Consider the following 24,113-nt stretch of genomic DNA (forward strand, 5'->3'; position numbering starts at 1 on the left):
GGAAATTTATGGTAGGTCTTATTTAGTTTAGATGATTCAATTATTATACTTATATGGAGGCTGTAAAACGGTCTGAGGCCCATTCATTGCCCTCTGTCACACATCCGAGTAATGCTCAGATGTAAAAATAAAACATTTAATCCAATACAAATGGATCTACTCCCTTCACAGCAGAAATAAGTGCCTCATGGAATTGTTTTCCAAACAAGGATAGACAGATTCCTCATCTCATAGAGCATCATTATTTTAATAGGAGCCTTGCTGGGGAGAGATAGTGGTGGAGTAGTTATTGTGATGGCCAAATACCGACCGGACACGTGCTATGATTACTACAAGTTTTAATAACTGGCTAGAATAATTTACCTAACAAAAATTTTTAGGCCGACATGGGTAATTGAGTGACTGACAGAGTAAACTGCTGATGCACAACCACATTTTGAACTTCCACCTCGTGTACTATTCTAACTTAAACAGTAAGTTGAGACCCCGACTGGTCGGGGCCCCTATAGCATGACATAACAGAATTCTCATGTCCAACAGCTGACTTTACCATTGTCCTTAACAGGGTTGGGTGGATTGGAACTCGATCAGGAATCTAAAAATACTTGTTGGAAAAAAATGTATCCCACCAAATCTGGTCATGGTCATTCCACTTAAGTAGATGGCTAAGGAATACCAAAAGCAAACACATTTAACTAAATTGGTTTCTGTAACAGCTGTATAGTCAGTTGTCATCAACTGCCCAATGTGTTTATAACCTGTTATGTCATTATTATGACAGAAAAGTCAAGAGTCACTATAACCATAACATACACCGAGTGTACAAAACATTAAGAACACCTTAATATTGAGTTGCACTCCCCCTTTTGCCCTCAGAACAGCCTCAATTCGCTTGGACTCTACAAGGTGTCGAAAGCTTTCCACAGGGATACTGGCTCATGTTGACAACAATGCGTCACAGAGTTGTGTCAAGTTGGCTGGATGTCGTTTCGGTGGTGGACCATTCTTGATACACACGGGAAACTGTTGAGCATGAAAAACCCAACACCGTGGCAGTTCTTGACACAAACCAGTATCTTGCCCATTTAACCTCTGAATGGCACAAATACACAATCTGTCCAGTACCGGCAATCCTTCCGAGAACTGAGAAATGTGTAAAACTTATTTGAAAATATAATAAATCAGATTTCACTTAACACCGTAGCTGACTGTACTGGAAATCCATAGAAATACTGGAAAAATTAAACCATTAAAAGGGTTGTACTTCCTCTACTCTTCCCTTACAAATGAATGTAGAGTCTGGCCCTATTACTGATAACATTGATAGAATGAATTTAACCACAATTTTATTTCTGCAGGTTCTCGGTCTCTCTCACTGTGACAATGTACTGGATGTTAATGGGGGAATTTTACAGAATCATTTTGAAAAACGTCAGTCAGGGTTTTTCCTTTCGACAATTGACAGACAATGAAGTCCTTGATGTGTTGTTGACATTAGACATGAAGAATTATACAAGAGCCCACTATTTGGATCCAGGTCTGCTCAAGTGTACAGCGTCCCTCATTGTTGGCTCAATAACCCACAACTTTAATTTAACACTTATCAGGAAATCTTCCTAAAGTGCGGAAATCAGCTTATGTGACGCCACTACATAAGCGAGGTGATTGCTGCGATCTTGACAACTTAAAGCCTGAGCCGAGGCAAGCAGAAGCTGGAGAAGCAACGACCTGCTCTATTGGTGAGGGGGTGTGGCCTATAGTCACACCCCGATTATGACCCTGAGTGGAACCACGTCTAACAAAGTCAAATAGTCTGAAAAAGTCACTGCTTTCTTCTAATGAGTCTTGACAAAAAGGCCGCCATCTCTCTTCCTGTTGCAGTTCAACTTATCAAATCAAACAGTTTAAACAGGAGAAAATTAACCATGGTGCCACAAACTACCAATTACTAGTAGATGGAACAATGCATTCACTCAGGATTTTGGTGTAAGGGAGCACCTACGGTGGGGATAAGCATTCTACAATATCCCTATAATATTATCTCAAGGATATTATCCGTATTAGGCTATATGGATAATATCTCAAGAATCAAACCTTACCTGAGACACAGAATCATGCGCTGCACTGAGGAAGGAAATGGGGGAGCTAGTGAAGGGGTAGCAAAGGATTCTTTATCCTTCATTCTGATGCTTGACTATAGCATAGCAAAGCTGAAATGACTGACAACAATATATTTCATTACTTGGTCCACTTAAACAAGTAAGTTGACCAACGCTCAGCTACGTAGTGAAAGGTTTTGAACTGGACTTCAAATAAATGACAGGTTTATGTTTACTTCCTTAGTTTAACATATGTGCTAACAAAGCATATTCGCTAACAAAATAAATCCTGAAGACGTCTGCATTGAAAGACAAACAATGCATGTTAGCTAAAGAAATATTTGCACACAAAACGCTTTAACACTCGCCAATCAAGCAAATGTGCTGACAAAAGCATGCTAGAAAAAACTAGCTCGATAAAGAATCACTGTTTATGAACAGAACATGCTTACAAAATGTGTTCTTAACAAAAACTTCTTTGTGAAAACATTTTGCTAAAGACAAGGAGATGAAGATGACTTCACATGCCCAGTTCTGATTGCTGCCACCTGACGAATATGTTGGTATTGCAAGGTTTATGTAGACATCTGGAATCTTAATTCGTAACCTTAAACTCGTACGTAAAATCTGAAAAGGAAAAGCAGAAAAAAAATCTGGCCATTGTTTCCAAAGCCCAATCACTACTAGAGCCCACAAAACAAGACCGTTTCATTCGCAGATCGGATGATAATTAAGAAGATGCCTCGATCGCCCCACGTGGCTACTTCTGAGAAGTGATTCTGCTGCCGGTACCCTGAGTCACACACTAAGAGGTTGAGAGTCTATACTGTCTTTTCTACAGCCTCTATTCATTGGCCTTGTCCATCAACCTGCTCCACTGCCCCCTCACCGATTCCTTTCTTCATTCTTCAACTTGGGAGGTCTGAGAGCATTGACAGAGACGGAGAGTTAAGTAGGGCGAGTCTGGCCTATTCAGTAGCCTACAGTCTGTGGTCAACATGCCGGAGTCAGGAGGGAAAAGGTGGTGCCCAAGATGGGAGCAAGTTAGTCTGCCTTTACCCACCAACCCCCCAGAGAAGAGTTAGAGGGTATGGGTCGTGATATCGCCTTCCCTTCCTCTCTTCCCACTCCATCTCTATCGCTCACTGCTGTGCCTCTTCGGCCTGGGGCTGGGCCTGGGCCTCAGGTTGGGCCTGGGCCTCAGGTTGGGCCTGGGCCTCAGGTTGGGCCTGCTCCTGAGGAGGCCTGGCTGGGGGAGGAGGGGGCATTGCCTGGTGTTGTCTCTGGCGGTAGGCGATGACGGTGCCTAGCAGCAGGGCGATTACCGTCATTAGGTAGAGGTCCCACTCAGGGCCCAGGAGCTGGTCCAGGTCCACCTGACTGACCACCTCACTCATCTGGTGGAGGGGGAGGGAGGATGGAGAGGGAGCGAGATGATACAGGGTGGGAGGGGAGAAAGAGAGAGGGTAGGTCGGAGGGAGCAGAAAGAGAGAGAGAGCATTGACTACATTGAACAAACATAGTACAATCCCATAATTTATTACATTTGTACAGGATTTAAGTTGGCCTCAAACATTGAGCCTGGCCCCCATGAGTTGATATGGAAACGACCAGGGAAATGAAACTCCCAGAGGCACCGGATCCAGGAAGCGCTCTGTACTGTACACTCACGTTGAGGTCGTGCAGGTATTGCAGGGTGTAGACCAGGCCCAATTTACACAGAGCCAGGAAGACAGGCACCTGGGCTTCGGGACTAGCCTCGGCAGCCATGTCGTAGAAACGCTTGGCCAGGTGGATATCCTACAGGACGGGGAAAGAGTAAGGGGTTAGACTTATAGGGTTGCATGTGTGTATGAATGAGTTTGTTTATGTGCGTGTGCCCACCTGTTTGATGCCCAGGCCTTTCTCGTGCATGTAACCCAAGTTGAACATGGCTTGAGCGCTGTGCTGCTGCTCCGAGGCCAGCCTATAGTGGATGACAGCGGTCTCGTAGTCCACGTCAGTACCGTACCCGTAGAAGTGGTAGTCCCCCAGCTTAATCCTAGCCACTGTATAACCTGGGTAACACAGTTGAACATGCAGTACACACAAGTCAGTACTGGAACCATACACATGTTAGTACCAGTGGTGTAAAGTACTTAAGTAGTACTTTAAAGTATTTTTACTTAAGTAGTTTTTTGGGGTATGTGTACTATTTATATTTTTTAACAACTTTTACTTTACTACATTCCTGAAGAAAATATTGTACTTTTTACTCCATAAATTTCCCCTGACAACCAAAAGTACTCATTACATTTTGAATGCTTAGCAGAACAGGAAAATTGTGAAATTCACACACTTATCAAGAGAACACGTGGTAATTCCTACTGCTTATGTTCTGGTAGACTCACTAAAGAAAAATGCATATTTTGTGAATCATGTCTGAGTGTTGGAGTGTGCACATGGCTATCCTTACATTTTTTAAAGAAGAAAAGGGCACCGTCTATATTAAACCCTTTGCTTAATAAGGAATTTGAAATGATTTATACATTTTACTTTTGATACTGAAGTATATTATAGCAATTACATTTACTTTTGATACTTAAGTATATTTAAAACCAAATACTTTTACTCAAGTAGTATTTTACTGAGTGACTGTCACTTGAGTAACTTTCTATTAAAAAGGTATCAATACTTTTACTCAAGTTTGACAATTGGGTACTTTTTCCACCACTGGTTAGTACCATAACCGTAGAAGTGGTAGTCCCGAAGCTTTATCCTAGCCACTGTATAAACCAGGCCCAGTTTTTCAAACCAAATGTCATGGGCTCATATACCATGATCTTTGTTTTAGCATATAAATGGGATCCTTCCATTTTGTCTTAAAACTGCATCTAAAAATGAGGGACCACATCTGAAGGGGAAACAGAATTTAACACAGCTCAGGATAATTTTGATCTGGATGAAATGTTTTGAAAAGCTTGGCCCTGGGCAACACAGTTGAAGATAGAGTATCCCCCTAGCTTCATCCAACTATCCTCCCCTACAATTACTGAAGGGTAGAAAGACAAGGTGGCCGCTCAGTACAGCAAAAATATGGAAGGGTGATTTATGAAGGAGGCTCAACCAACCCTGTGCTGCTGCTCTGGTCCAATGGAGGAGGGCTCGAGGGTATGTCTCATTCTCGTTGAAGATCTGCGCCTCCTCTACTTAAAACGAAACACACACGCACACACAATTCAAATACAAAATGGTACCAACTGGTTTAATATCATCGGAAGTGCTTATTAATCACATTCAAAGGTCATGTCTGTAAATAGATATCAGAAGAGCTGCACAAAGAAATTGATTGTTTTGACATGGTGTAGCAATTTCTTCATATCTTAACAACCACAGGGGATTCATTGCCTTCCAGTGATTAGTGTTCTGAACACATTACAACAGATGGCGGGGCCACAGACAGTCCCCAGGCCATATGCTTGGTTCACATGTTATAGGGTCACAGTGCTCTCTGGTGAGAGAGGTAAGTGGAAGCACTGGTGTCTTACCAATGTACATAGAAACAAATTTTCTCCCGAAGCGTGTAGTTGTTCCCCTCCCCTCATTCATTTAAAAAGGAAGGATCATGGCTCCCTTTTGCCCATGCTTACCGCAATCCAAATGCTTTTGAAGCCATGCGGGGGAGTGAACAAGCGCACACTTCAGGGAGAAAGGGGAGAAACAGAACTAGGCTGAGGAGGTTCTAAGATGGTTGCTGCTAAACAGTACGGAACTCAAAACAGTTCCCCTGTCAGCTATCTAGGGGATTCTTATGACAAATACTGTGTATTTGTTCTTACTCTGGTCCAGGATGAAGGCCACGTTGCTCTGCGCCACCTCGTAGCCCTGCTCGGCCAGCAGCAGGTACTGCACCAGCGCCCCGTCCATGTCGCCGTCCTTGAAGTTGCCGTAGGCTGCCATCAGCCTGTCCGACCAGCGCCCACGCTCACACACATTCTTGAAGAGCTGCCCGCAGACACACATAAAGACAGAGACACATTCAGTTAGAAACACAGAGAGACAAGAACAAAAAAGGGTCTGTTAAGACAATTCGAGGTAGAAATTGCCCATAATCACAGATCTAGGATCTGATTACACAACCCCTGATTTGAACTTTTACCATTGGGAGGATAAAAATGTACCCGAACCTGGTGGTGGATCAATGGCTAAGGAATGGGTAAGTAGGTTGTGGCTAGACAATGACTGACACTGAGTAGCAAATGTCTAAATAATTAACTAATGGATGGCTGAATGATGGCTAATGGAGGACAATATATTGCTAAAAAGGTGGTTAATTGGTTCATGCCTAGCTAGAAGATGGCTAACTGGTGATTAATGCATTGATCTAATGGATAAAGGTTAACAGATGGCTTATTTAAGCAATTAAGCCCCGAGGGGGTGTGGTATATGGCCAATATACCACGGCCAAGGGCTGTTCTTAGGGACAACGCAATGCGGAGTGCCTGGATACAGCCCTTAGTTGTGGTATATTGGCAATATACCACAAACCCTGGGATGCCTTATTGCTATTTATTATAAACTGGTTACCAATGTATTAAGAGCAGTAAAAACAAATGTTTTGTCATACCCATGGTATATGGTCTGATATACCATGGCTATCAGCATTCAGGGCTTGAAACACCCAGATTATAATGACGATTAATGCACAGCTAACGAAAAGCTAATAAACTGTGAAAGGCTAGCTAACGGCTAGCTCCAAGGTGGCTAGTGTAGCAGGGTTGCTTGATACTTAAAGGCTAATTAACTGAAGCGCTGGGCCTCTGAACTAGCTAGCTAATTGCTAATCCTACAGCTTTCCAATTATAGAGCGCTATCTAAATGGCTAGTTAATGGCTAATGCTGTAGCTTGCCAATTACAGTGCATTTGGAAAGTATTCAGACCCATTGACTTTTTCCACATTGTGGTTACAGCCTTATTCTAAAATTGATCAAATATTTTTTTACTCAGTGTACAAATGTATTAAAAATAAAAAAACAAATAACTTATTTACATAAGAATTCAGACCCTTTCCTATGACACTCGAAATTGAGCTCAGGTGCATCCTGTTTCCAATGACCATCCTTGAGATGTTTCTACAACTTGATTGGAGTCCACCTGTGGTAAATTCAATTGATTGGACATGATTTGGAAAGGCACACACACCTGTCTATATAAAAAGGTCCAACAGTTGACAGTGCATGTCAGAGCAAAAACCAAGCCATGAGGTCGAAGGAATTGCCCGTAGAGCTCCGAGACAGGATTGTGTCAAGGCACAGATCTGGGGAAAGGTACCAAAAAAATGTCTCCGGCATTGAAGGTCCACAAGAACACACTGGCCTCCATCATTCTTAAATGGAAGAAGGGCCTTGGTCAGGGAGGTGACAAAAAACCTGATGGCTCTTACAGAGCTCGAGAGTTTCTCTGTGGAGATGGGAGAACCTTCCAGAAAAACAACCAACTCTGCAGCACTCCGCCAATCAGGCCTTTATGGTGACGGAAGCCACTCCTCAGTAAAAGGAACATGACAGCCCGCTTGGAGTTTGCCAAAAGTCACCTAAAGACTCTCAGACCGTGAGAAACAAGATTGAATGCCAAGCGTCACATCTGGAGGAAACCTGGCACCATCCCTACGGTGAAGCATGGTGGTGGCAGCGTGGGGATGTTTTTCAGCGGCAGGGACTGGGAGACTAGTCAGGATCAAGGAAACGATGAACGGAGCAAAGTACAGAGAGATCCTTGATGAAAAACTGCTCCAGAATGCTCAGGACCTCAGACTGGAGCGAAGGTTCACCTTCCAACAGGACAACAACCCTAAGCACACAGCCAAGACAACGCTGGAGTGGCTTCGGGACAAGTCTCTGAATGTCCTTGAGCGGCCCAGCCAGAGCCCGTACTTGAAACCGATCTAACATCTCTGGAGAGACCCAAAAATAGCTGTGCAACAACGCTCCCCATCCATCCTGACAGAGCTTGAGAGGATCTGCAGAGAAGAACGGGAGAAACTCCCCAAATACAGTGGTGACAAGCTTGTAGTGTCATACCCAAGAAGACTCAAGGCTGTAATTGGTGCTTCAACAAAGTACTGAGTAACGGGTCTGAATACTTATGTAAATGAAATATTTCTGTTTATCAAATTTGACAAAATGTCTAAAAAACAATTTTTGCTTTGTCATTATGGGGTATTGTGTGTAGCTTGATTAGGGGGAAAAAAACGATTGAATCAATTTTAGAATAAGGCAGCAATGTAAAAAGTCAAGGGGTCTGAATACTTTCTGAATGCACTGTATGTACAGCAGCTAGCTAATGGCTAGCTAGCTCACCTCCACGGCGGTGTGGCAGGAACGCAGCACGCCGGTGCCTGTGGCGTGCATCTGGGCCAGGTTGTAGAATGCCAGAATGTGCCCTGCCTGCGAGGCCAGATTGAAGAACTTGAAGGCCTGCTTGTAGTCACGCTTCACCCCGATGCCATCTGGGGAAGAAGAGGAATGGATAGACAAAAGTGAGTGAGATGCACACCATTTTTTTGTTGGGTAAGAAAATAAAAATAGCGTTTCTAGGATTTGTTTAATGGGGTGGCCAAGGGGGGACCAAAACCAGTCATGGGTGGCATGAGAAATCAGCAAATTGTATCACAAATAGCATTTAAAATTGGCTTAAACTACGATGCATTTTATTTAATAGTCTAGGGGCCTACTTTGTTTCATGTTTAACAAAAGGCCGCCCACCAAATTTAAGCTCACAAATCAAATACAGGGCAAAAGAAAATGTGTCAAATGGGGGTATGTACTGGTTAAAAAAAGGAAAGACTTTTAGCTGTTTAATGTTGTTACTGTAGGTCTCAACTCTCATTAGAAAGGGAATAACACCCTGTTGGAACAGTGGTATTGAGGAGAAAGATACCCATTTCAGTAGTGCGAGACGCGGCTCATAATGGAGAACGCAGTCTTTCTTTTAGAAAATGACCTCGCAACTCAAGTAGACAATTGACAATGACTGCATATCAACAGCAATAACTTCTGTAATCAGCTGTTAACGATGATGTGCGGAGCGCTTTATATCCGTAGAAAATCATTTGAAAAGGTGCATATCCCTTCTTACTAAACTTTACAGCATTGTTGCGTTAGATGGGCGTATTTGTTCAAATGTTTCCCATTTATGATGATCAGGACCTGTTAGTGGTAGTTTTGTGAAGAGAAGAACAAGACATCGTTTTCCAGTGAGGGATTTTTTTCCGAACCAGATTGACAGCGCTCTGACCCAATGAGAATGGGCTGGCCAATCATATTTCATGAGTGGCCGTTGACACCCCGCTGATTACACCCCTGTTGCGGAGAGTGCAGAGTTGGGAGCAGAATGTTGGTGGGCAACTAAGATTGCACTTCCAGGAAACAAAAAGGGGTGAGGCTGCTTTACACTATCCGACAGAAAAAAAGGGGTGGTCTATACACACACACACAGTCCCACATGCACACACTCACTGTAGTACATGGTGCCCAGCTGAAGCTGTCCATCCACCCAGCCCTGCTCCGCTGCTTTCTGGAAGTACTTCAGTGCCAACTCGTAATTCTGGAGGATGGACACACACAAAATTGTGTAAATCACACAGGAAATACTGACATTCAGTGCATTCTGACCCTTTCACTTTTTCCACATTTTGTTACGTTACAGCCTTATTTGAAAATTGATTAAACTGTCCCCCCCCCATCAATCTATACACAATACCCCATAATGACAAAGCAAAAACAGGTTCAGAAATTTTAGCAAATGTATATATAAAAAAAAGGAAATATCACATTTACATAAGTAGTCAGACCATTTACTCAGGTCTTTGTTGAAGCACCTTTGGCACCAATTACAGCCTCGAGTCTTCTTGGGTATGACGCTACAAGCTTGGCACACCTGTATTTGGGGATTTCTCCCATTCTTCTCTGCAGATCCTCTCAAGCTCTGTCAGGTTGGATGGAGAGCGTTGCTGTACAGCTATTTTCAGGTCTCTCCAGAGATGTTCGATCGGTTTCAAGTACGGGCTCTGGCTGGGCCACTCAAGGACATTTAGAGACTTGTCCCGAAGCCACTTCTGCGTTGTCTTGGCTGTGTGCTTACGGTCGTTGTCCTGTTGGAAGGTGAACCCTCACCTCAGTCTGAGGTCCTGGAGCAGGTTTTCATCAAGGAGCTCGCTGTACTTTGCTCATCTTTTCCTTGATCCTGACTAGTCTCCCAGTCCCTGAAAAACATTCCCACAGCATGCTGCTGCCACCACCATGTTTCACCATAGGGATGGTATTGGCCAGGTGATGAGCGGTGCCTGCTTTCTTCCAGACGTAACGCTTGGCATTTAGGCAAAAGAGTTCAATCTTGGTTTCATCAGAACAGAGAATCTTTTTTCTCATGGTCAGAGTCCTTTAGGTGCCTTTTCGTAAACTCCTAGCTGGCTGTCATGTGCCTCTTACTGAGGAGTGGCATCCATCTGCTCACTCTACCATAAAGGCCTGATTGGTGGAGAGCTGCAGAGATGCTTGTCCTTCTGGAAGGTTCTCCCATCTCAACAGAGGAACTCTGGAGCTCTGTCAGTGCCCATTGGGTTCTTGGTCACCTCCCTGACCAAGGCCCTTCGCCCCCAATTGCTCAGTTTGGCTGGGCGGCCAGCTCTAGGAAGAGTCTGGGTGGTTCCAAACTTCTTCCATTTAAGAATGATTGAGGCCAGTGTGTTCTTGTGGACCGTCAATGCTGCAGAAATCCTGTCTCGGCACTCTACAATAATTCCTTTAACCTCATGGCTTGGTTTTTGCTCTGACATTCACTGTCAACTGTGTGACCTTATATAGACAGGCGTGTTCCTTTCCAAATCATGTCCAATCAATTGAATTTACCACAGATGGACTCCAATCGAGTTTTAGAAACATCTCAAGGATGATCGATGGAAACAGGATGCACCTGAGCTAAAATGTCAAGTCTCATAGCAAAGGGTCTGAATACTTAGGTAAATAAGGTATGTTTTTTTATACATTTGCAAAAAATTCAAAAAACCTGTTTCTGTTCTGTCATTATGGGGTCGTGTGTGAAAAAAATGTAATTTAATCCATGTTAGAATAAGGCTGTAAGCTAATAAAATGTGGAAAAAGTGAAGGGGTCTGAATACTTTCCGAATGGACTGTAAACCTACAGTACACAGTTGCTGGATTCTATTGTCTATGCCAATGTCTACAAAAGATCAATTTAGGAATGTAACTACAGTGCAAAGCAGAGATGGGTAACTGGCGGCTCGATCAAGTCCACCCCCAAATTTTTTTTAAAATTTAAGTGGGGGTCTCAACTTACTGTTGAGAGTTAGAATAGTAAAATACAAAAGAAGGTGTAAATTTGGTTGTGCATCAACAGTTCTCTCGCTATGTCAGTCAGTAGGCAGGTTTCCATTGACCCAGGTTTATTTTGACAAAAGCAATGTCGCAAAAATAATAATTGAGTCATGGTAACAGCAGATATGAGAAATTTTGTAAATATCAACAGCATTTTTATTCATTCGACAGGGGGTGTACTTTTCTTTTGTTAAACTTGCGACAAATGGAAAGTACACCGAATAAATTATTGCTGAATACTTTTGAAGGTACGCAGGGCACGTGATATCATTGAACTGTAAGCTACACTCCACATTTCATTCTAAATGCCTACTGCTTGCAAATTAAAAATGTAACTATAAAAATAATGTTTCTTTGCAGGACAAGGATTATCCTGACTTTCAAGAACGCCTGAATTGCTTCGCCTTGCTTTTCTGAATGCAAGTTTCAACATCCAATTATTACAGATCTACAGAAGTACAAGTTCATGGCACGGACCGTGGCAATACGTTGGCACATGATAATGATTAGAATATGGCAAATATTGGTCAATTATTGTATTCTATCCATGCCGGCTTTCGCAGGTTACCTGAGACATGAAAGATCGGTGGGAGGGCACACAGGCAGTCGCCAATTTATTAATACGCAATATGACTAATGGCAAACACTTCACCTACTCCATTTTTATTTAAAACTGTTTTGTTTTTGGGTTTGACGTTATTACATCCAGCTGTTTTTATCAACACAAGTTAGTTAAATGGAAACGCACCCTAGCAGGCAATTGTCGCCTACATTCTCTATGCAAACGTTCTAAATGTCTACAATGACAAAAAATTATATTGGACAAGTTCATGGAAACATAGCTACTGACAGCTAATATTTTTTTAGATTGGTTATGTTAGCTGGTTAAGTTAGTCTAGTGGCCAGCTATCTACTTCAAGTTTAAATCATAGCCGAATTACCAACCGGGGGCCCCGATTGATTTTGTTAGACACTCTCATGCAGATATCATTAAAAACTGCAAATATTTGTCTCCACCCCATAGCAAAATGTGTAGAATTGCAGAGGGAGATCGGTCACTCACCACTGGCACACCTCTCCCGTACAGGTACGCCATGCCCAGCCCACTCTGCCCAACAGGGTTACCCTAGGGGACAAGAACAGGGAGTAACGACATCAAAAAAAGAGACAGAAACCACCCAAGACAACAATAAGTATTGAAAATAATAGTGCACTCTTGAAAGAACCACATATATAAACCTGTTAAATTTGACTATTAATATAACAGATTGATCCTGAAATAGCATGTGCATTGAAAATCTATGTACAGTATAGGAATGTTTCTGTCCAACAGTTTGACCACTATAAGAAGTGGATTCTTAAATTGGTAATTGATACATTCAGTACAGGCAATGTGGGCTATGTGCAAGATATCCATAGGAGTGAATAGTAAAAAGGAACCAAACAGAGCTATATAGATATTATTATGGATGCAGAACAATCCATAGTTGGACCACAGAAATAGAATGTCCATTCTAGTCAAGGTTTGGACTCACAAGGTCAGAGGCCTTCTTGAAGTACTGCAGGGCCGTCTCATTGTTCTGAGACAAGTACTCACTGCCCTCCGAGTACATCTGAAAAATAGTGAGAGAAAAAGAGAGTGAAGAGAACAAATGAAAACAGTAAGAGAAACCACTGAATGGTTGCACAGCCACAGAGTAAGGGTAGAGTTACTTGCTTATTTCTCCACAGTGCTACAGGCCTATAAGATCATGTAATAATCTTACCTTCCCAAGGAAAGCCATGGCGTGCGTGTTCCCAGCATTCGCGGCCTGGTTGAAGTAATCGTAGGCCCGCTGTCGACAAAAAAAAACATTTCATTTGCGGCCATCTCCACACATGAACTTCACACCAAATACAGGAGTGAGCATGACAGAGCTAGATGTAGGATCTTAATTTGAGCCAGTTTGCTACAGCATGAAAACAATCATGCAGTCACAGAAAATGTGAATTATAACTTTTTTAGCATTGATACATTTTTTTGTAAGGGAAAATCAAGTCTGAAATTTCAAAATGGATATGACAAACTTCAGAAGCCTTTTTAAACTTCAAATACACTACAAGTTTTACATTTCCTGCACAGGGTGATCAAATTAAAATCCTACATCTGTAGTGTTTGAACAAGGTTGAAAATGGATCAGGGAAACGTTACCTGGTGGTTCTGCTCCACCCCCCGACCACCGTGCAGATGCAGCTGGCCCAGTCCCACCTGTTAGGAGCAAAGCATGGGGTCATAGCACGAAACACCACGTCGGAGTACCAAATGGCCCCCTAATCCCTACATAGTGTACCACTTTTGACCAGGGCCCAGCTTTTCAATCAATACCCGCGTACTCATTATCATGCTATATTCATGCAAGCACCAGAGAAACTTTAAAATGAGATAATTAGAATATTTCCATTATCTCCCACGAGGAACGGTATAATGCCATGCTGCCAAATATACTCCTGAACTCATCATTTACGGAATTTTCTATTCTCCCTGACTGTCTAGCTCACATGTCAGACACGAGGCCCGCGGGCCATCTGGCTAGTGACATTTATATCATTGCGCAGGCTGGATTTGGGTTGTCAATTCATTTTGGCCCACTTCCATACAGCCCCCAACACACTGTACAACAAGTCCCAGCAAGCACTGCCAACATGCTGCACACCAAATGGAAGTGTATTGCCACATACCCCTCCTCCCAGACCCACCCACCTATGAGCGTTCATACTGTACGTTTGTAAGTGGACATTTTTTTTTAAACAATGTCCAGTTTGGGTGGTATTTATATGCATGTTGTTTTTTCCCCCAATATGGCCCGTGCTGCGATTGAATTCGACACCCTTGGTCTAGTTATTTTATATAGTTAATTCTTAAATATCTATACATATACATACATATATAATGTTTTTCTACATACTTTATACTTAGTTTTAGTCATTCAAGTTGATACGGAATACCTTTCCCCATCGCAAAGAATCCTAAAGAATTTCCTATGCAGAAGAAGAAAAACCTCATAAGAGCAGTGTGCCCCATCTTAACCCTAACCTGGGCCTGGATGTCTCCCTTCTCAGCCAGGAATTGGTAGTACTGGATCAGGTCTTCCTCCAGCATTCCGCTGGTAGAGCCCGGATTTTCCACCTCATCCAGCAGACGCACCCTCTGCACCGCACTGCCCCCAGTCAGGGACACGTCACTGGCCACTGGAGGTTAAGGAGAGAAAGAATGAAAAAGAAAAAAACTCACTGCTCTTTGCATAACCCCTAAAGAAAGCCTCAGGACTAAAATCTTGCTGTGAATCAAAAAGGTAACTTTTTGAATGCAGCCTTTCCTTTAGTCAGTTTGCAGCACCTACAATTTAGGGCTTTTCAAATGCAGGTCTTCCCAATTCAAAACACTAACCAGGTTTCCATCCAACCTTTTTATGTCGGATAAAACATTTCACGACAGGCCTGATGGAAACAGAAAATCTGTCTGTAAACACGCCAAATGTCGACAAAATACTTTAGACAAGATGGGATCTTTTTGTGTCTGTAAAATGTATTATGTTAATAAGTAATAGGAAATAAACAGAAAGTCACAGGGTGGTGAAAGTGCACAGTGATGAGCTTGATGCTCCCAGACAATAAATAGAGGTTATTATTCTGGTGACATGATGATCAATGCTTGCCTGCCATTTGACAAAAATAATCTCATCATGTAGGCTATACCCGCACTGAATCCATTAGCTGTTGGCTAGAACACACGTGCCAAGACCCTAGTGAGCACATTTGTTAAATTACGCAACATTTTTGGCGGCAGAACCATCAGTAGAGTTGAAAATGCGATGGAAACCCAGTTAACTTGTATTTGGTACATGGGAATTTAACTGCAACAGTAATTTTTTTTATGCACTACGTTTTATCCGCAACAAGTCAATATGATGAAAACAAACTGTTTTCAAGCCGAATTTAGAATATTCACATGAAAATCTGTCACCTATTGTATAGAAACCTAGCTACTGAGACAAACTCATCTGAGACAGTGAAAGACGTTCGTTGGTTGAGAGGGGGTGGCCTCCTACCGTGATTGGCCACCAGTCTGTAGTGCGTCAGTGCTGATTCGCAGCTCTGGGGTACGCCCACACCACCCCAGTATCGGTATCCCTAAAGAGAGAACGGTAGCAAAGGACAGAAAGTAAATCATTATTCAGTATATCCACAAGGAAGAACAACAGACATAAGGCTTCTCTACTCAATGATACAAACAGCAGAAGTAGCTCACCAGAATCATATGAGCCACCAGGTTTCCGCCCAAAGCCCCAAAGGTATAGTAAACCAACGCCTGAAACAGAGTTGGAGGGTTATGCTTTACATTCCAGGCTTAGCAGCCAACTTTGACATTATCTAGGAAATAGAGCTGGGAAGATAATCAACACCGACCAAACTGACAACTTATTGTGGACTTCCTGCTGATGTCGTTCATTACGATAAATAACCTATAGGGCCCTACTAGAGTAATGTGAAGTAAGTTTGCTAATATCAGTGATTGTTAAATGGGACAATTGATAGCTACAACATTTAAAATAGTAGTAATAGTTAAGGGTAATATAAAAAAATGCGGTGCACTGTAATGTTATAAACTCATGATTCTACTTATTATAATTCAGTCAATTTATCATAATATGGATGTGTCCATGTCGCCCTGCTCTACTACAAAAGCTACGTCTGAACAAACAGAGCTTTTGATCAGTATATAGGCTACATGGAAAAAAGAGAGAGAGGTTTGGGGAGAGAAAGTGGAGAGGCTGGGTGTTGGTACCTTTGCTTGACTGGAGTTCACTCCTAACCCGGCAGCGTACAAGAAGCCAAGTGCCTATAGGAAGTACAGGGTAGAACGTTAGGCTACCTACAACCACAGAGACGCATAAACACGGATGAAATCATATATGCATTCATCAATTGTCCGTTTTTGTCCGTCAAAAGTTAAATTCAAGTCTGTCAACTTCTTTTAAGCGAGTTGCATACGTAAAAAGACTCATTGTGCTGTCTTTGATGGGCAATCAACTGTTGTTCATCGTCCATCAACGAATGACTCCCATTGAAAAACAAGGTCAATCAGTAATTTTAACACAAAATCTACATGGCTGTGGCCTTAAGCAGCAACAGAGGATGTGTAAATGTCCCAATAGGACTAAAGTTGTAGGGATAGTGCGAGATTTGCGCAATTAAAAATGGTAGGAAGCATGAGGTTTTACTCACCAAAGTAACAGTGTGGTCAAAGACTTAGTAACTTAGTTGTAGTCACAATCTGGTTACCTATAACTTTTTTTTTTATTTGTATATTAATTAACTTATTTCCCGACACCTTCTAAACTACCCACAATGCACTATTTCTCAACATCATATGGAGAATTTTCTCTGCATTAGCTAGCCATGCAGACCAATTGTTGGCAGTGGTGCGCTACAATCGACCAAATCACGTGGTGGTGTGATGTAAACAACAATCAGATCCCCCACACGTGAGGGCCGCATGATCTCCGCATGATCTAGCGTTACACAATGACTGGAAGCCAAAGGGATCAGTTAACAACGTAGACTTCCAGTCATTGTGCCAATGCCAGTTAGCAATCTCCACAGAAACTACCTTCAACTTACCTCCAAACTGCATGGACACTAAAAATGGTATATTCACGTGTTCATCTGACTGTGGATAAGTAGAAAAAGTTTTAATTGCCCAAGTCTCTCACTGTCCCATAAGGGGCATGTTGACATCTTAGACAATGCCTGGAGACAACCTGAAACCCCATTGTCTCAATGACCACGTTTACATGCAGACCAATATCTTCTTATTGTGATGTTTTCATCTTTGTCAAACAAATCACAAAAAAAAAAAAGTAGGCTACTTACGTAGTTCGATCCACCATAATTCTATAATATATTTTGCTCATGCTCCGTACAGCCTACTTTTAGCCTAATTTCCGACAACTTATATTTTCCGACATTTGGTAGGCCATATTATATTTTCCGACATTTGGTAGGCCATATTATATTTTCCGACATTTGGTAGGCCATATTATATTTTCCGACATTTGGTAGGCCATATTATATTTTCCGACATTTGGTAGGCCATATTATATTTTCCGACATTTGGTAGGCCATATTATATTTTCCGACATTTCGTAGGCCATATTATATTTTCCGACATTTGGTAGGCCATTTGTTTGGCAACTATAGTTAGATACATGCAGCTTCTCTTCTGTCAACGTGTTGCCCTAGAAGACTAAATAAAGTAGTGCTCACCAGAATGTCTTAGAATGAATGCATTAGTAACCTATTTAACACAGCTAAATTTGCCTTTTTCCATTTAGGGACCAGGGAGAAAAATGCAATAACTCCAAAACAATGGAAAGCTGGGTTCTGTGCAAAATGTCCAAATGTCATCAGTTGACGGTTAAGGAAATGAAAAGCTGAATAAACAATGAAACACATTTCTGATAAAGACTTCAGTTCATCTTGGACGCAAATACTGTCTGCTTGCATAACAGTGTCAAAGAAAACACATTACATTGGCATTTCAAGTGATGCTGAATGGGGAAAAAAACATTTATCTTCTGTTGTATCATTTTACTGCAAGAAATAATTCAGTAGGAGTTAATATTATATAACGCTACATGTGAGAGGTTATAGACCTAGTCAGTGTCCATATTTCAGTAACTATTCCATTTAACCCATATGAATGTCAATTACGAATATTCATGGATACTTTAACAGCTTATTCCGAATAAGACATTAAGCAAGATATGAGCTACAACCTGGAATACGATGCACATGTAAAACCTGGTCAATGAGACTACACTGGATCCATTAAGTTTAAATAGGAATGTTCCATTACCATCTGAGCTTTGGGGGAGCCCTCCAGGGCCAGTTTCTCAAACAGCTCCTTGGCCTTTGGGATGTTCTGGGCCATGTAGTCCCCAAACAGCATGGCATAGGCCACCTTCTCCATGGCCTTGTGGTGGCCCTTGCCGGCAACCTTCAATAGCTTCTCATACAACCTGGTGAGGAATAAGATGAAGAATAGGAGGAAGGTTGAGTAAATAAAAAGGTGTTGTGGATGTACAGAGCCTTCAGAAAGTATTCACACCCCTTGACCCTTTCCACATTTTGTTGTATTACAGTCTGAAATTAAAATATATTAAATTGGTATTTTGTGTCACTGGACAGAGACAACACCCCATAATGTTAAAGTGGAATTATGTTTTTAGACATTAAAAATTAAAAGCTGAAATGTCTAGAGTCAATAAGCATTCAACCCGTTTATGGCAATCCTAAATATATTTAACAAAGATATAAACTAAACATGTAAAATGTTGGTCCCATGTTTCATGAGCTGAAATAAGAGATCCCAGAAATGTTTCACATGCACAAAGGCACCAATTTGTTTACATCCCTGTTAGTGAGCATTTCTCCTTTTTCAAGATAAATCCATCCACCTGACATGTGTGGGATATCAAGAAGCTGATTAAACAGCATGATCATTACACAGGTGCACCTTGTGCTAGGGACAAAAAAAAGGGACACTAAAATGTGCAGTTGTCACAACACAATGGCCACAGATGTCTCAAGTTGGAGGAGCGCGCAATTGGCATGCTGACTGCAGGGATGTCCACCAGAGCTGTTGGCAGAGAATTGAATCTTCATTTCTCTCTCCATAAGCCGCCTCCATCGTCATTTTGGAGTATTTGGCAGTATGTCCAACCGGCCTCACAACCGCAGAACATGTGTAACCACGCTAACCCAGTATCTCCACATTCGGCTTCTTCACCATGCGGGATTCTCTGAGACTAGCACCCGGACAGCTGATGAAACTGGGTTTGCACAACTGAAGAATTTCTGCAAAAACTGTCAGAAACCATCTCGGGGAAGGTCATCTGCACGCTTGTTGTCCTCACCAGGGTCTTGACCTGACTACAGATTGGCGTTGTAACAACTTCACCTTCAATGGCCACTGGCAAGCTGGAGAAGTGTACTCTTCACAGATTAATCCTTATTTCAACTGCACCGGGCAGACTGTGTGTATGGTGTCAGGAGGGCGCGCGGTTTGCTGATGTCAACGTTGTAAACAGAGTGCCCCATGGTGGCAGTGCTGTTATGGTATGGGCAGGCATAAGCTATGGACAACGAACACAATTGCATTTTATTGATGGGAATTTGAATGCAAAGATATACCGTGACGAGATCCTGAGGCCCATACCGTGACGAGATCCTGAGGCCCATTGTCGTGCCATGTACACAATTCTTCCATGGCCTGCATACTCACCAGACATGTCACCCGTTGAGCATGTTTGGGATGCTCTGGATCGACGTGTACGACAGCGTGTTCCAGTTCCCGCCAATATCCAGCAACTTCGCATAGCCACTGAAGAGTGGGACAACATTCCCACAACCAACAGCCTGATCAACTCTTTGCGAAGGAGATGTGTCGCGTTGCATGAGGCAAATGGTGGTCACACAGATGGTTCTGATCCATGGCCCTTACCCTTTCGCCCCCCCCCCCCCCATCTTTTTTTTTTTAAAGGTATCTGTGACCAACAGATGCATATCTGTATTAGCAGTAACTTGAAATCCATAGATTAGGACCTAATGACACTAACCAGCTACACAGAAGTCATAGCTGTATTGAAGTGGGGTGTTTTAAGGGAATCTCTTAAGCAAGAGGAAGAACGATAAGACTGTGGGATTTCAAGAGTGTTCTTGCTGTCAGCAAGTGCACTTATGAACATTAAAGGTGAAGACTGTAGATGAGACAATGAAGAGGAGAAGGAGAGCTCACTCTTTCTTCTGGCTCTTCCGGTTGGTTCCATTGATCATGCGGAGGGCTGCCTGGTACTCCTTTTCGGTCTCCTCCGCTAGATGCCTCTGCTCCACCTGCTCCTCCGCTACAATATAAAACACAACTAGAGTTGCAAAGGGAGGGTATATTTCTGGTAACTTCCTAAGTTTACCAGTAAACTACAAACATTTTATGTAACTTTCAATGTTTTGGGGGGAATTTTATCAAATGGCATCTAGTGGCCTTTTTGGGTACTTCAGATTATCACAAGCATCTTAATTCCGTCCCGCTGTGTGGCCTTATCACATGTAAAATATATAATAAAATGATTCTTAAAAAAATAGAATGGCAAAGCTGTAAAACATCCTAAATATACCATTGGTGTTGAATACGAGGGTTTCATTATGAAATATCCCTTATATTTACACTTATTGTACTATGTCAATATGTCTTTGTAAATGTTTTGGCGCCAAACTGGTGGCAGTTATGAAAAATTACAATAGCTGGAAGAGTTGCTTGATTGAAAAGTAAATTGAAAATAATTTGGCTATTTACTCTTTAAGAATAAGGTATTTCCACTACAAACTCAGACAATATGGACAGATATAATAAAAATGAACACACACGAATGCATTATTGTAAAAGTTATTCAACTATAAAATCACCAAAGTTAAAGATTCTAGTAACTTTGGTAAATTGCAGGTAGTTTTGCAACCCTAAACACAAAGCAACTTTATTCATCCGTCAAGGACAATTTTCTTCAGCCACGTAAGTGGTGTGTCCATGTGCGAGTCCCTCTAAGGCAGAGAAACAGGGTGGGTAAAATAAAACTTTTTTAAACACGTGTATGCTTTAAGGGAGACTTACTCTCACAGAAGCCCCATCTCTTGTCCCTGTCGTAGTCGTAGGTGGTGGCGCACCACAGGCGGTCGTCCCCCCGTCCATCGGTGGTACAGTCCACATACTCCTTCCCCAGGAAGAGGAAGGGGAAGAGACAGGGGTTCCCATTGGCTGTGCCGCCATTCACCACAGGAACTGCGGTGAACCAAAAATCAGATGGTAGGGGCAGGGTGGTATGTAAGCAAAAACAATGACAGGAAGCAGATGGACGGTGATGAACGTGTGTGTGGCAAACAAATTGAAGCTCAAATCTGTTTTAAGTAAGCTAAAGATTGAACCATTCTGGTTAAATTATGAAAGAAACCCTACAGTACAGTGGCCAAATGGTGCATATACCCTTCACCAGAGTACTTTTAGAGATGTCACAAGCGCAAGCGTGTTTTAATTTCCCACGAGGGCCAACCGTTACACTGAGCGCAAGTTCAAAAAGACATCGCATTGATGCTATGCTCAAGGCCAGCTGTCAGCAAAGCTTAGTTTGTCCCAATTTCTCAAAATGCTTCCTCAATGTTCTCAGCCAAGATATTGTCACTACATGTTCCCAGTTCTAGATGTATAAATGTGGGGTAGCTGAAATCTATGGAGTTAAACTTTCAGTGGATTGCAGACAGATATCATAATTAATTTCTACATAGATATGACACTTCTCCATGTAACATTCCGCAATTATTTTATTAGTCAAGACAGACAAGTCATAGAAATCAAACTGCAATGGCCACTAGTGACACCTGGCCAATAAAGGCTATCTTAAGGCTCCTTACCCTCTTTAGGCCTTTCCTCGACGGGAGGAGGTTGAGTGGGCAAGTCCTCCTTCTCTTCCCCCTCCAGCCCACCTTCCTGGACGCCACCATCGAGTCTTCTCTCTCCCTCGGCATGCGAGGCCTCCCTGGGGGAAGTCACCATTCCTGCTACAATCCTGGCGCCTACTGGGACCTCATCCTCCTCAGAGTTGGGCTCGTGGTAAGACTAGAAGGGGAAAACAAGCAATATGAGGAGATGGAGGGGTTACATGATGTAATAACTTCAGTTTTTATATTGTCATTAGCTTGAAGGTTAATGGATTTGAGTGAGACCAAGGCTATACACGTTTTCTTATGGTTGGTTCTTTGCAAAGCAAATCTGCTTTTGCCAATTATAATGCTAACCTATATTTTGCTTGCATGATACCAAACAGCTTCTTATATAAACATTGAAAAAGATAGGTAGGCCTACTTCCACGTCTAAATGCAATAGAAAAGGGCACAGCAGGTTCATATTTAAAGTTCCAGCTAGCTACCTTCAATTCAGGAGTATGATCATTATTCCCCTCTGGCTCTTCATCTTCAGAAAGACAACATCAAAGAAAAAAGTAATTGATTAGGTATTGTGCATCAGTCAGCTGACAAACAATATTCATCCAAAGAACACGACTCCGTAGAATAAAGGACTTTCCTGCTGCCAGTAATGATAACTAACGTTAGTGCCTCAGAAAATGACAAGCTTGCTAGCTAATGCAATGCTAGCCAACACTAGCGTTACACGATCTGTCAAATAGTTTCAACGTTGACATCTACCTGGCTGACTTTTTATTTTTACTTACCAGCTGTTGTTCCGTGTGAGAAAACTATTAGGAGAATCACCATAGGCAAAATCATCCTCGTAGAATTTAATGACCCTTTAGATAACAAGCTAACGATTGCTAGCCAGCTAATTAACAAAATGAGCTCCGTGGCTAATGTTAAACATTAAATTACAGGATTATTCTTCTCGTGCATACGCCGCTAACTAACATTCATCAGGACAAAGCCCACGAAATAAATAATAATTGAAAGGAAGGTGCAGTTTAAAAAAAAAACTAAAAAAACGAATGATTTCTAACAGCTAAAGTTAACATGCTAGCGAAACAAAAGCTACAACGTTAACGCCTATTGGCTTTGATATAAATATTTCGTCAGCTAGTTATATGTAAGTGTTCCTGGTCTTTGAAGCTTGTTAATAAATAGCAACAATCAGCTGTACTTAGCTAATATTGTTCGCCGTTTAAGACAACAGCTAGCAACCCCTGACCCTTAAACACCACTTCCTAATCCCTCCGATAGACCAATCCTAGACCACGATGACTGACATTGACCAATCGTTGATGGTAGAGGACATGTCATCCAATCGGGTGTGCACACACACGTTTCTTGCTTGTACAGTAGACAGGTTCGTCCACGACAGCCGAAACGCCTTCTGACACATATTGGGATCATCTCTCATGTAAATTTGTGTGGCAAGCAATACAATGTATTTGGTAGCCCCCAAAGAGCAAGTATTGAAGTACTACTAGCAAATCAACACATTTTAGCATAATGGGTATAGTAAGCTACTGTTAACTGCCAAACTTAAGGAAACACTAAGTAAATGAGGGATACAAAGTATATTGAAAGCAGGTGCTTTAATCCACACAGGTGTGGTTCCTGGGTTAATTAAGCAATTAACATCCCATCATGTTTAGGGCCATTGCTGTACAGCAGGATCTTGTTGCCATCTGATGCACATTCAGATGGCATAAATCAGCACTGCAGAACTCTCCCTGTCCTATGCCCTGCCTTGATTGTATTACTGTTGATGATATCTGGAAATGTGCATGTACACATTTGTTAACACTAGAAGATTATTACCTAAAATGGATCAATTGAAAGTGTCGGTTCACAGCTCCAATCCAGATGTGTTGGTCATTACTGAGACATGGTTAAGGAAGAGTGTTTTGAATACTGATGTTAACCTTTCTGGTTATAACCTTTTTCGGCAAGACAGATGTTCCAAAGGTAGGGGAGTGGCAATCTTTACCAAGCAACACCTTCAGTGCTCGGTTGTCTCCCAAGATTGTCCCCAAACAATTTGATTTGCTTGTTTTAAGTATTAAACTTTCAAATAGC

The 24,113-nt window shown here is 42.1% G+C and overlaps 1 protein-coding gene across 2 annotated transcripts; it reads right to left on the reverse strand.

Moving 5' to 3' along the window:
• Positions 1-1,329: 1,329 nt before the first annotated feature.
• sel1l (SEL1L adaptor subunit of SYVN1 ubiquitin ligase) lies at positions 1,330-23,285 on the reverse strand. Of its 2 annotated transcripts, none has more exons than XM_014145051.2 (21): positions 22,793-23,285; positions 22,490-22,533; positions 21,975-22,179; positions 21,181-21,348; positions 20,314-20,419; positions 18,373-18,535; positions 16,300-16,353; positions 15,763-15,822; positions 15,563-15,644; positions 14,548-14,702; positions 13,666-13,722; positions 13,241-13,309; positions 13,010-13,087; positions 12,538-12,600; positions 9,597-9,684; positions 8,439-8,587; positions 5,918-6,083; positions 5,210-5,284; positions 3,984-4,156; positions 3,771-3,899; positions 1,330-3,496 (listed from the first exon to the last, which is right to left on the reverse strand). In XM_014145051.2, exons 1-21 carry the CDS (start codon positions 22,845-22,847, stop codon positions 3,242-3,244), a joined length of 2,394 nt encoding a protein of 797 aa, XP_014000526.2. In that variant the 5' UTR covers positions 22,848-23,285; the 3' UTR covers positions 1,330-3,241. The 2 variants fall into 2 exon arrangements, with proteins under 2 accessions (XP_014000526.2, XP_014000525.2); XM_014145050.2 differs by having other exon boundaries at positions 5,210-5,287; positions 22,793-23,284.
• Between the last annotated feature and the right edge of the window lie 828 nt (positions 23,286-24,113).

Source organism: Salmo salar, chromosome ssa15 (genome assembly GCF_905237065.1).
Source record: "Salmo salar chromosome ssa15, Ssal_v3.1, whole genome shotgun sequence".
In the NCBI taxonomy this organism is placed as follows: Eukaryota; Metazoa; Chordata; class Actinopteri; order Salmoniformes; family Salmonidae; genus Salmo; species Salmo salar.